The sequence below is a fragment of the Panthera tigris genome, chromosome D1 (assembly GCF_018350195.1).
Source record: "Panthera tigris isolate Pti1 chromosome D1, P.tigris_Pti1_mat1.1, whole genome shotgun sequence".
Lineage (NCBI taxonomy): Eukaryota > Metazoa > Chordata > Mammalia > Carnivora > Felidae > Panthera > Panthera tigris.
This window is the reverse complement of record NC_056669.1, coordinates 73,843,137-73,856,755: the sequence shown is the minus strand read 5'-3', so window position 1 is coordinate 73,856,755 and position 13,619 is coordinate 73,843,137. Positions and strand designations below refer to the sequence as shown.

General features: G+C 39.5%; 1 protein-coding gene across 1 annotated transcript in view; it reads left to right on the top strand.

The window, feature by feature from the left end:
• The first annotated feature begins 590 nt into the window (after positions 1–590).
• TSG101 (tumor susceptibility 101) overlaps positions 591–13,619 on the top strand; it is a 40,515-nt gene continuing 27,486 nt past the window's right edge. The window contains exons 1-4 of the mRNA XM_042957444.1: positions 591–739; positions 5,144–5,228; positions 7,245–7,310; positions 9,930–10,093. Of these exons, the coding sequence (XP_042813378.1) occupies positions 698–739; positions 5,144–5,228; positions 7,245–7,310; positions 9,930–10,093 (357 nt within the window). The 5' untranslated portion in view covers positions 591–697. The remainder of the gene's footprint in view (positions 740–5,143; positions 5,229–7,244; positions 7,311–9,929; positions 10,094–13,619) is intronic.

Here is a 13,619-nt window from a genome sequence, read left to right as displayed (position 1 = left end):
CTGTCCCTCCCCACTCACTCTGTCTCTCTCTCCTTGAAAAATAAACATTAAAAAAAAAAAAGAAAAAAATCACCGTCTGGATTCCTGGGAAACCAGGGCTCTGCACTTTGCCCTTGTGAATGTAGTATGAAAGATTTTTAAGCTAACAAAACAAAAACCTGGTAATCAGAGAGACCCTGGGCATCATGTAATGCTAGCCTCTCATCTCAGAGTTGGGGGAAAACTTTAGCCCCGATTACAAGGGCACTTGCCTTCTAGTCTCACAAGGGCAAGTTAGGCGCACAACAGTTTTAGGATTCCCAAAGCACGTGATTGATGGTCATTAACGCTCACTAGCAAAACCTTCCTACTTCCCCTCCCTGCACCTGCTCCCTTAGTCTAAGGCAACCGTGAAACACCTGATCTTATCCCGTCCCAGGGTTTCGACCCTCGCAACAGGTTTGTCCTGATCACTGGGACCCGACCCGGCCTACCGAGCGGAGCCCATCAAGACACTAGTCGGAACCCACCCCACGCCCGGCCACCCGGAAGTGACGTCAGGGAAGCGGAAGAGCTGGCCTGGTGGCCGACTTCCTGTTGTTAGAGGCGGGGGGGTGGGGGGCTGGCTACTAGGTGTGTGATTGTGTGGGGCGGCCTGGGGCGGCCCCGGAGCGGCTGACCCTCTGCCTGCGGGGACGGGAGTCGCCAGGCGGCCGCCATGGCGGTGTCAGAGAGCCAGCTCAAAAAAATGGTGTCCAAGGTGAGTCCTCAGCGCGCCGGCCACCCGGCGCGCGCCCACCACTCCCCTCGGCGCCCGGCGCGGCCTGGCCGGACTCAGCCCAGAGTGCTTCCCCGGCCGGAGGCCCAGTGCCGTCCTCTGTCGCCTTTGCGGCCCCGAGATGCCTGTCGCCTTGTGCCGGAATCCCCGATACGTGGCCAGGGGAGGTTGGGGGGCGGCGACGGTCAACAAAGGCGCGGAACCGAGGCCGCCTGCCACCTGCCGCCCGCCCTCCTCTCTGCGGGTAGAGTTTGGAACAGTCTGTGGGGCAGTATAGTTTTCTTCCTAGTTTTTATAAACACAGAGAGGGGGTTGGACTTAATTCTCGGTCTGAGGCACTCCACTTCTGTCCCGGTGTAGGGATCCGTCAGTCTTCGCCCTTACGTCCCGGCCCCCAGAGATTGTGTCCTTTTCAGTTTTGTCTTTTTCACACAGCCCAGCACCCGACCCGCGGAGGTCAGGAACTGTTGATTGAATCGGTTCAATTATAAGTACAAACGTCCAGAGAAGCCTAAATACCAGTACCTCACTACCTCGATGGAATAAATAGAATTCCATGACCGCCTCAGAGACTTTGATTTGCTGAGAATAACCGCCTTTAATGAATTGTAGGCTTCTTACAACGCGAACTTCTTTGCTTTGAACTTAATTTCTAATCTTCACAGTTCAAGACCGGTGTATTTTTTTTTTTAATTCTTAAAAAGTAGATAGACATTTTGTATTTTAAAGCCATGAATTATTTTGATAATTACTTTAAGTGTGGCACCTGATAACAGTGAACTGACTTCAGGTGGGGGTTTTTCTTTCAATTTACTAATTAGGAATAAGATGTGTGTGAGGGGCTTGAGAGTTGAATCTTCTCCAGTTCAACGGGTTAGCTTTGGAGACTTTTGTCAAAGCAAGAATGGTAGGAATCGAAATAGTTTAAGCAGTTTTCATTATTAATAAAACTCGCTATTATGTATAAATTTATTTCTTTGAAAAATGTACTATTCCTCCCCAGTAAAACAGTCCCCATAGCCATTGATTGAAGAGCAAATAACCTGTAAAGAGAAAGTTTTGGCTTTCAAAATAAAATTTCTCTTGGTTGTCTAATATCTTCTAGGCTTCTTGATTTTCTTTTGATAGTTCTCCTTAATTGCAGAGGACATTTGGGGGAACCCTAGTAGATTATGGCCCAGGTCTATGTTGAAAACATTTATACGTCACTTTAAAAGACAGTACATTGTTTTACATATGATGTAACTGACAAGTATTCGTTCCATGTCATTTTTTTTTATTAAAAAAATTTTTTTTTTTTTAACGTTTATTTATTTTTGAGACAGAGAGAGACAGAGCATGAACGGGGGAGGGTCAGAGAAAGGGAGACACAGAATCTGAAACAGGCTCCAGGCTCTGAGCTGTCAGCACAGAGCCCGACGCGGGGCTTGAACTCACCGCGAGATCATGACCTGAGCCACCCAGGTGTCCCTCGTTCCATGTCATTTTTGATGTTTAAATTGCTAGCATAGTCATTAAAGTCACTTATATTCCTTAGCCTGTATCTAGAAGTATATAAGGACAAGAATGTTCAAATAATGGTTTTGGATTTTAAAAACCATGATGAATCAAGTTTCCTAAACTTCCTGCAGGGGGACCTGCCTTCAAAGACAGAGGCAGAACATCTTTAGAAGATATTTTGTATCTCCACCTGCCAACCCCTCCATCCTCCTCCTTTTTTCCCTAAGAACAAAAAAAGGACATAGAGAAGAGGTGGGAGAGGACATTCTACCTAACTTTTGGTTCTTGACCTAATATCTGAAAAACTGAGTCTCCTACAAGTGGTAATGTCAGTTCTGAGTATCAACTTCTTTTCTATCCAGCCTATGAATAGAGAAGTAGGAATAGTGAGTAGGATAATAAAAGTAGGGGCACCTGAGTAGCTCAGTCAGTTAAGCCTCTGACTTCAGCTCAGGTCATGATCTCATGGTTTGTGAGTTTCGGGCCACATCAGGCTCGGAGCTCACAGTGGAGCCTGCTTCGGATCCTCTGTCTCCCTCTCTCTGCCATTCCTCTGCTTGCTTTCTCTCTCTCAAAAATAAATAAACATTACAAGCTAATCATAAATGACCACTTATTATATGATTCCATTTACATGAAACGTCCAGAATAGGCAAATTGATAGAAACAAAATAGCAGTTGTCTAAGGTGAATTGAGGGGGAGGGGGTAGTTATGAGGGAATGATTGCTAAAGATACAAAATTTTTTTTTAATGTTTATTTTTGAGAGCGTGAGCGCAAGTGGGGGAGGGGCAGAGAGAAAGGGAGACAGGATTCCGAAGTGGCGCCAACAGCAGAGACCCGGATGCAGGGCTGAACTCAACAAACCCTGAGACCATGGCCTGAGCTGAAATCAGGAGTTGGACGCTTACCCAGCTGAGCCACCCACATGCCCCAGGGTACAAATTTCTTTTGGGGGTGATGAAAATATTCTAAAATTGTGGTTGCACAGCCCAGTACTGAAAACCATTGAACTTTGTATAATTCATGTTAAGTGTGTGAATTACAGGGTATGTGAATTACTGATTATCTCAGTAAAGCTATTATCAACAGAAGGATGGGAGAGGGAATCTATAGATTAAAAGACATCTAAACAAAATAGCAATGTATGGACTTTACTTGGATCTCTATTCAAACAAATATGAGCGCATCTTTGATAATATTAAGGAAACGGATTATTTTACTATAATAATAGTATTGTGGGTTTTTTAAAGTTTGTTTAAGGGTATACACAACTATTTATGGGTGACAGGATGTGATGTTACAGTTTGCTGCAGAATGATAAAGGAGGAGGAAAAGGTGAATGAGGTGATAGGTTAAGATTGGTTTTGAGTTGATTATCATTGAAGCTGGGTGTACGATATAGGGCGCTCATTGTACTATTCTGCCTACGTTTGGATATGTTTGAAATGTTCCATAATAAAAAGTTCTAAAAAGAGAGAACAGGAAAAGAGCAACCACAGACAGCAAATTTAGGGAGCTCTTTGCAAGAGTTGCTATACAGGAGAACCGTGAGAAGTGTGGTTGTAGCTGCTGAGGAAGGGGGCTGGTCAGGAGCGTGTTTGTGCAAATTAGATGGTAGAAATAACAGGTTTGTGTGCTAATAGGACTGATCCCATAGCACGGAACAAGCGGTACTTCAGGACAAAAGAAGGCAAGAAATGCTGAAGGGTTTCCTTTCAGTAGACCTTCTGGATTGATTCCCTAATTTTTCTTGTGTTTTCTCCCTTATTGTCTGGCTACACTATGTCTTTTTGCACTAATCTCTGTGAGATTTCCTTGACCATATATTCTAATCCTCCTACTGCTTTCTTTCCCAACTGTCACATTTTTTTGTGTCCAAGAGTCTTTTCTTCTCCGAGTGTTCTTATTTCATGAATGAAGGTATTAAAGCTAAGTCTTTTTGAAGTTTTCTTCTGCTCCTTGCATTTTTTTCTGTTACTTCTTAATTCCTTCTTTTCTGTTTTGGTCTCTGACCTGTTTCTTGGAGTCTTTCTTTTTGGAGTAACTGATTGCATGCATGCATTTATTTATTTACTTTCTAACGTGTATTTATTATTGAGAGAGAGAGAGAGCATGAGCATGGGAGGGACAGAGAGAGGGGGAGACACAGAATCTGAAGCATGCTCCAGGCTCTGAGCTGTCAGCACAGAGCCCGACGCGGGGCTCGAACTCACAAACCAGGAGATCATGATCTGAACCGAAGTCAGACGCTTAACCGACTGAGCCATGTAGGTTCCCGCCGATTGCTTCTTTTTAAGCGAGAAGTACTAAAAGCTGATTGAAAGCTTTGTGTGCAAGGATGGAGCTTGTTAGTTGGTGAGATTCGATAATTGTAATAAGATGGAGGTCACCATCCCCTGTTCTCCTAATCCGTCAAGAATGTGTAAACCAGGTTCTTGTTTTCCTGGAGTGGAGTAGTACAAGGTGGGGGTATGAAAATACAGTACAATAAATGAAAAATTTTAAAATAATTGGTATTGACAATAAATGATGGAGTTTGGAGGAAAGGGAGAGATCATTATGGGCTAAAAGGACGTTGGGGAAAGGATTCATTAAGAAGGGGGAGAGAGGTGAAAGCTAGGTTTGAAAAAGGTTAAGATTTGATTTGGTGGAGGGTATTTCCAGTTGGAAAGAAGAGCTAAAATGGAGGTGAGTAAAGGGTTTGAATAGGTTGCTGGAGAGAAAGCGCTCAAGGTTCTTTCAGGCTTTAATTAATGTTAATGATTAGTGAGAACCATTATACTTTTAAGAAGAGTGCTATTAAGAAAATAGAATTTTGAAAATTAGGCAGTAAAATAATGTGCACTGGTTTTAAACTAAATTCCTGTGTGATTTTGCTTTTCAGTACAAATACAGAGACCTAACTGTACGTGAAACTGTCAATGTTATTACTTTATACAAAGATCTCAAACCTGTGTTGGATTCATATGGTGAGTTTATATAATAAAAATATCAATTGCTGTCCTTTGAGTTTACTTTTTTCTTTAATAATTGTAGGTTTCCCATTTTCCTCTAAGTTTGTTGGTGTTTCCTTTGTAGGACTGAACCTCCACCTAAACAAGTGTTGGGCAAGAAATGACACGATCTAGTAATAACTTATTTGTTTAGCTATTTTAAGTTTTAAAAACATACTCTAACAGAACTATGCAAATTTAGACCTAGAGGAGATCTTAAAAATAGTTTAGTTTATCATCTACACAAATTTTATCCACAGTTATGAAGACTGTTTCTTGTGGGGATGGGAGGGATCAGTTTGAACAGTCATAAACTAAACAAAATTAAATGGGTTTCTTTGCAGCAAGATTTCTGAGAGCCTATTCTCACCAACAGAGAAGAGAAGAGAGTCAACTATACAGTATACCCTAAAGTTGATTAGCTATGGACCTTTTTTTTTTTTTTCCTCCCCAGAGCATCTCTTTATATTCCTAGGAACACATTTTGTAAAACAATATTCTGGAATACCTCTTTCATTTTATAGATGAGGAAAACAGTTTTTTAAATATGGTCCTTAATTCTATAGAGTAGATAGGTGACAACGTGTGTCCACTTTCTACTGAGATGAAATAAAATTGCGAGTTAAGTAAGAAATGACAATACCTGGAGTTGTTTTTTTTTTTTTTTTTCTTAAAAGGCCTTTTTTTCTTCACCAATCTTAATGTCATCTCTCCAACTCTGTGTCCTTATAAACCCCAAAAATGCCAGGGCCAAGGGAATACCCATGCTGCCTCCTGTCCATCATGAGGCTCTTGGCACCGAGGGCTAAGAGCTGAATTTTGTAGGTGAAACTGTCATTCTAAACTCCACTCACTCCAAGGGCTTTGAAAACATTAGGAGCTTGGTGACAAGAGGTGAGGGTTAACAGAGAGGCAGTCAGTCCTAAATTTTCCGAATAGCAAAGACATGAACAGGAATTCTCTCCCAAACCGAGGGCATGATTCTCCTTCCTGTCCACATACTGTACTGTTGTACTTAGATCTGGGAAAAGCCTCATATTAACCAAAATTAGAGTTAATTTAAAAATGGCTTCCATAAGGGAAAAAAGTGACTGTGGCCAGAACTTTAAGTGTTTGGTTTTTACCGGATGCTAAAGAGTAAATATGCTTACCTAAACTGACAGAGACCCCAACATCACTGAGTAAATTTTATATAGGTTTGTGTGGCTGGACCAAGTCTAAACCATTATTATCACCATGCTTTTAAAGTAGTTAAAGCCCTACATTTAAATAAGGTGGTTTTTAGAAATGTACAAAATCAGGATAAATTATAGCACAGATTGTAATTGTCAATAGTAAGTAAAAGAACTGAGGTCAGCCTTGCAGTTCTGTGACTTTGTACTGCACATTACAGCTTTTCCCCTGTGTGATACGGTGTTAATTCCAAATCATTATGACAAATAATAGCAGTCCATGTAATAATATAAATTACGTGCCTTAATTATAATCAATTACAGATAGAAAAACTTACATGTTAGGAGAAATGTTTGTATCAAAAGATGACTGTATTTGAGAACTTTTTTTAATACTATGTTTTGATACTACATTCAGATTGAGAATGACATTGAGTAGGGATAAACATCTGAGCAATCTAAAACTGAGTGATATTAGATTAACATTTAGTATGGTGTCAGTTGATAGTGTTTTTTAAGTAACTTCATAATCATATTAGTTGGGAACCCAGAGCTTATGTTTACCAGGACTGTATTACTCACATTCATTTTTCCAAGTAATTCAAAGGATCTTTTCTTTACTCATTTAAAAACTGATCCCATTTGAGTGAATCAACAAGGGATATTTTGTTGTTGGACAAAATGGATGATTAATGGACATTAACAAGTTCACTCCTTTCAAGGGTAATCATGAGTTTTAACCAGTGTTTCTGAAAGAATAACTTATATGGGAGTGTCTGTGAAGATGCTCATGATTGAATCATTATTCTTTTCCTTTCAGTTTTTAATGATGGCAGTTCCAGGGAACTAATGAACCTCACTGGAACAATTCCTGTGCCTTATAAAGGTAAGCATCTTAAGTAATTTATGTTTCCAGCATAGATGCATTGCGATTCACCTAGTAGATTGCCAAAGAGTTATAAGTAAATTAAACCTACTTTCTATGACTCTCATGATGATACAGATTTTTTTTTTTAATTTTTTTAAGGTTTATTTATTGAGAGACAGAGACAGAGCATGATCAGGGGAGAGGCAGAGAGAGGGGGAGACACAGAATCTGAAACAGGCTCCAGGCTCTGAGCAGTCCGCACAGAGCCTGACACGGGGCTGGAACTCACGAACCGTGAGATCATGACCTGAGCCGAAGTCGGACGCTTAACCGACTGAGCCACCCAGGCGCCCTGAGGATATAGATATTTTTAACTTTTTTTCTAATTGAACTTCATTTGGCAGCATCACCTAATACTTTCACCTTTTCCCCCTGACTTCTTTATAAAGATATGTCAACAAATAAATGCCTCGGTGCACTGGAAGATTTTGATGTTTCATTGAATCAGAGAATCTTATAACTAGGAAGGATTTTTTTAAAGATTTTATTCTTAAGTAACCTCTACGCCCAATGTAGGGGCTTGAATTCACAACCCTGAGATGAAGAATCACGTGCTTTACCAACCAAGCCAGCCAGGTGCCCCTAGAAAGGGATTTTAGATGCCTTGTAGTTCAGCCTCCCATCCCATCCAGGCTTTTCCAACAGTGGGAAGCTGTATAGTATAGTGGCTAAGGTAGAGGCTTTAAAGTCAGGGCAGAGTAAGGTTTCACTTCTGTCTCTGTAATCCTGTCAGTTTTGTGATGTGACAATGGACATCGTAACAATTGGATAATAGAACTAACTCAAAAAAAACGAATTCATTGTGATAATGTGAAGGACTTAGCACAGAGCCTGTTTGATAAACAGATATCAAAAGTAGCTATTATTTATGGCTATAATGTTGGTGATAATGCTGATGATGGATAATTAAGTCTCTCTTAGCCAGTCTCTGCTGGAATACTTACAGTGATAAGGGAGCATTCAGTTTCATAAACGATGGTTCTGTTTTTGGACAGTTCTGTGTCTTAATTATTCCTCGTGACTACCTAAGACCTGTGTCTCTGTAATATATCCATTGATTTTATATAGTACCTGTTGTGCATGAGGCATAGGGGATGGGGCTGTGGGTACAAAGGTGAATAAAGGATGTGTCTTCTCTGGAAGAACTTACACAAGTAGGAGAAACAGAGGGAATAGTTATTTACAGTGTCCTGTAACTGCTGTATAATGATAAAATGTAAGGGTGCAATGAGATTACAGAGGAGAATAAGACCATGTGGGAAGATCATGGAGGAAATAAAATTTGAATTTGGTATAAAAGGGTGAGTCAACCATTTATATCAGAATGGATGTTCCAGATAGAAAAAACACTTGAGCATTGGCATTGAATAAAGCAGCTATGATGAATTTAGGAAGGACTGAGTAAAATTCAAAATTATTGACTTTGCCCTCAGGAAGTAAACTTGGGTGGGAGAAATCGTTGTATGGTGGGGAGAGGGAGGCAGGAAACTATGGCATAACTAAAGATTATATATATATATATATATTTCATGTATATATGAATACATATTATATGAATATGAATGTATAATATATAAATATATATTAGAGCATGTATGAAAAATATATAAACTACCTTTTCTCTTCCCTTACTATCATTCATATGGCATAGTTCCTAAGCCTAAGTAATTCTGTAGAATTCTTTATTGTCACAAAGCAAAGAATTCTGGGTAACTGAAATAAACTTATGTTCTATGTTAGGATATATTCTATTGGAGGTTTGTTGTTTTTTTTTTTCCGTTGTAGATGTAGTTTTGAGTAAAAAATAAATCCAAAGTCCCACAGCTGTCTGATTTAAGTGCAATTTATATGTATATATTCATGTGAAGTGAAACTGTTTCCAAAGGGGAAAAACGCATCTGAATTATGTTAGGTGATTCAAATGATTATTTGGGACATTGGGCTTTGAGCTTAGTAAGAAAAGGAGATGGCTTATGTTCAGTATGTTAACTGTTGTTCCTTTGAAACACTGTTCAGTTTGACTACACTGAGTCTAATTCCTGAACTGAGAGAGATTCTGTTACCTAAAGCAAGAAACAGGGATGACATTGATTCTGAGTAACTGTCGCTGAAGATACCATAGGGACCGGTCAAGCTGTGGCCACCGATCAACATCTGTTTGGCAGTTTGTTTGGGTCTTATAGTCTGGCTTTTGGCAAGGGAGTTTCAAGTGTAGCTTCTTATGTCACTTTCTGATAGGACACCATAATCCGTAGTCTTCCTTTTATATCCCTTCCCAGTGAACCTTATGAACTGAAATGACAAGACTAAAGTTGCAGGGTTATCCATAAGATGGATAAGAATGTTTTTATAGCAGCAAGCAGACAGTGGCAGAGTAGTGAACAGTTAGCTCCTTAATCCTGCTGATGTATTTTATAAACTGAAAATTTGAGAAACACCTTAAACAGAACTTTGAAACCTAAAATATTTCTTGTGATTTTCCTTCTAAGTATTGCTTAGTTGTAGCTCTCTCTTGCTTACCTACTAAGCCATTATTAAAAAATAATAGAGTAATTGAAGTTTCTCTTTCTCTCTCAGGTAATATATATAATATTCCAATATGCCTGTGGCTGCTGGACACATACCCATATAATCCCCCTATCTGTTTTGTTAAACCTACTAGTTCAATGACTATTAAAACAGGAAAGCATGTTGATGCAAACGGGAAGATATATCTTCCTTATCTACATGAATGGAAACACGTAAGTATTAACAGTCTTCTGTGAATTTATTGCATTTTATCTATTTTGCTCCCTAGAATCTACTTTCTGTTAACACTCAAAGAGGATTCCCAAGAAGAGAGAGAAGTTCACATGAGATACCAATCACTGAGCTGGATGATTGGAAAAGGTTCTCCAAAAGCAATATATTTGTGTAGAGCTTGGTACTTTACAGAATATACATAGTCACTATTTTATTTGCTTGAGCTGAACCTTTAAGAATAGATGGGATTCACATAATGGGAAATGCATTTTAACAAGTAGTGTAGGTGGCATATATTTGTGAAACTTCAAATCTCATTACTCAGAGCATTCCTATCAAGTAGGAATAGTAGTACGAAACTTCTGTTTTTGTCTCTGCTGGTATAGCTCTGGCAGACCAATGTTACCATCAAAGACAACTAGAAAAGTCAGAGTACAGACATCTGTGGAAGGCTTTGGAGAACTGTTGTGGCAATCAGTATTTGAGGGGCCAAGATCCTATAGAGAAGGGAACTGCAAAGAGATGAGCCAACCTTCTGCCAACTTTCCCTACAGGTGTTTACTGATTCTTGATGGAGGGTGAGAGACTAAGAATCTGGGTTGGGGGCGCTTAGCTCAGAGGGAAAGAAGCCTACAGAGTTTCTAGGAGTTTCACAGTGTTCAAAAGACGACAGTCTGCTAACATAGCTAGTACTTTAGGAGCCAAGATAATAGGAGAAGAGGAAGCTACAAAGAAGCAAACCAGATAATCTGAGTTGCCCCCTCAAGCGATAAGCTGAATTCCAAGCTTCAAAGACAGGTTAAAAAGCTAAGCAGAAGCCTCTGAAAAACCTAGCCAAGTTTTCTGCAGTCCCAGATTGAAGAGACACTAGAAGTTTGGAACCTTATCAAGGAGGAGGGGGGCACCTGGGTGGCTCAGTCACTTAAGCGTCCTACCCTTGGTATCAGTTCAGGTCATGATCTCACGGTTCCTAAGATCGAGCCCTGTGTTGGGCTCTGCACTGACAGCGTGGAGCCTGCTTCGGATTCTCTCTCTGTCCCTCTCTGCCCCTCCCCTGCTTGTGCACACATGCTCTCCCTCTCTCTCTCAAAATAAATAAAAACTTTTTTTAAAAAGGAGGAGGGGTGTAAGTAAACATCCTAGGCTCTTAGATGATGCCACTGGAGGAACACACTCCAAGAGCCTTGAATCAGCTCAGTCTTGATTATATTAAGGTGATTCTCATAGTATCTGCCTGCCATAAGATAAGGTAAACCCTTCCGAGAGAAAGATAGTGTATAGAGCCTCTGTAATTTTTCAGTGTCCAGCATACAATTTAAAATTATCAAGCACGTCAAGAAAGAGGACAAAGAGGGGGAAAGAGACAGTAGAAACTGGACACCACAACCCCCAGGTATTCCAGTTACCAGACACAGACTCGAAAATGATTGTGATTAATATGTTCAAGGTGGAGAATTATGTTAAAAAGGAACCAAGTGGAAATCTTAGACCTGGAAAAGAGAATAATACAAATTAAGAACTCAACACACAGGGTTAGTAGCAGATTGGATTCAGCAGAATAGAGAAGTAATGAACTGATAAATGAATACTTTATATTTTTTAATGCTAATGACTTATGAATAAACCTTACAAAAGATTTACAAATCCATTATGGAAAAAAATTTTAATTTTATTGAAAGACCTTAAAGAAAGAAGACTTAAAGGAGAGAGAACCTTATTCATGGTTCTTTACACTTTGGTCTTTGTCCTAATAGTTTTTGTTTCTTTGTATATTCGTTTGTTACTTTTGTAAACTTGATAAGCTGAATCTAAAATTTATATTGAGATGCAAAAGATTGAGCATAGCTAAGGCACTCTCCAAGAAGAATAAGGTAGAAGGGACTTGCCTTCCAGATGTCAAAATGTATTATAAAACTAGTAATTAAGACAGGAGGTAAGACAAACTTTTCAGTAATAGAGCTGGGGCAGTTGGATTCCTATTCATAGAATACACAAAAATTTTAGGTAGATTGTGAAAGGCAAAAGGAAAAAAACAGTATAGAAGATTACCTTCCTGATCTTGCAGTAAGTTTTTTTTTTTTCCTAAGTTTATTTTATTTATTTTGAGAGAGGGAGAGGGAGGAAGAGAATCCATGCTCAGCGTTGGAGCCTGATGCAGGGCTTCATCCCACAACCATGAGATCATGACCTGAGCCAAAATCAAGACTCAGTTGCTTAATCGACTGAGCCACGCAGATACCCCTGTTTTTGTTTTTGCTTATAACAAGACGCAAAGCATTTACTAATGCTTTGGAAAGGAAAGAATAATAAGTTTTACCTTAAACTTATACAAATTGAGAACTTCTATTAAAGACACATTGAAAAGTATGAAAAAACCACAAACTGGAAGAATATATCTGTAATACTTAATACCCTCAGAATAATGTAGAATAATACCATCCAGAATGTAAAAATAACTTGGGAATCATAAAGAACCCAGTAGAAAAATAGGTAAAACTCTTTTTTTTTTTTTTTTTTAAAGACTTAATATTTTTTTAAGTTTATTTATTTTGAGAGAGAGAGAGAGTGGGGGAGAGGGAGAGAGAATCCTAAGCAGGCTCGGAGCTGTCAGCTCAGAGCCAGATGTTGGGCTCAATCTCATGAACTATGACACCATGACCTGAGCCAAAATCTAGAGTCAGAAGTTTAACCAACTGAGCCACCCAGGGACCCTTAAATAAAACTGTTGAACAAGTACTTCACAAAAGAGAAATCCTCATTTCCAGTAAACATGGAAAGATGTTTAACCCTGCTAGTAGTGAGGGAAATATGTAAATTAAAATCACAGTGAGATAACACTACATATCCATCAAATTTGTACTACCAATTGACAGTGCTAAAAGTTAGGGTATGGAGAAAGAGAATACCTCAGTGCCACCAATGGGAGGTAAAACCAGTTTGGCATTACCTAGTAAAGTTGTGGGCACACACCCTATGACCTAGCACTTCCACACGTAGGTATATGCCTCAGCACTTTGACATCATAGGTTGGTTAATTCTTTATTGTGGAAGGGCTATCCTCTCCGTTGTAAAATGCAGGATCTCTGGCCTTTACCCACAAGATGCCGATAGCATAATGCCCAGTCGTGACGACCAAAATGTCTCTCGGCATTTCTGAAGAGCCCCCAGGAGGCAAATCTGTCACCCCCAGTTGAGAACCGCTGCACAAGAGTAACCCTGTACATACGTACTAAGAAATACAGCAAGAATCGCTATAGCCTCCATTCCCGAAGATTGGATGCAACTTTGCTGACCATTAAGAACAGGAAAAGGAATAAGGAAGTTGTAGTATTTTTACTACTGTATACACCAATGAAAACGAGTTAAATATAGCTATACTCTTTAAGAGGAATGTATCTTACAAACATGACTAAACAAAAGCAACAAATCTCAATAGATACACAGCTTTTGGTTAAATTCGTATGAAGTTCAAAAACAGGCCAGTTTAAACTTTAGGAAATCATTCATAAGGTAGTACATTTAAAG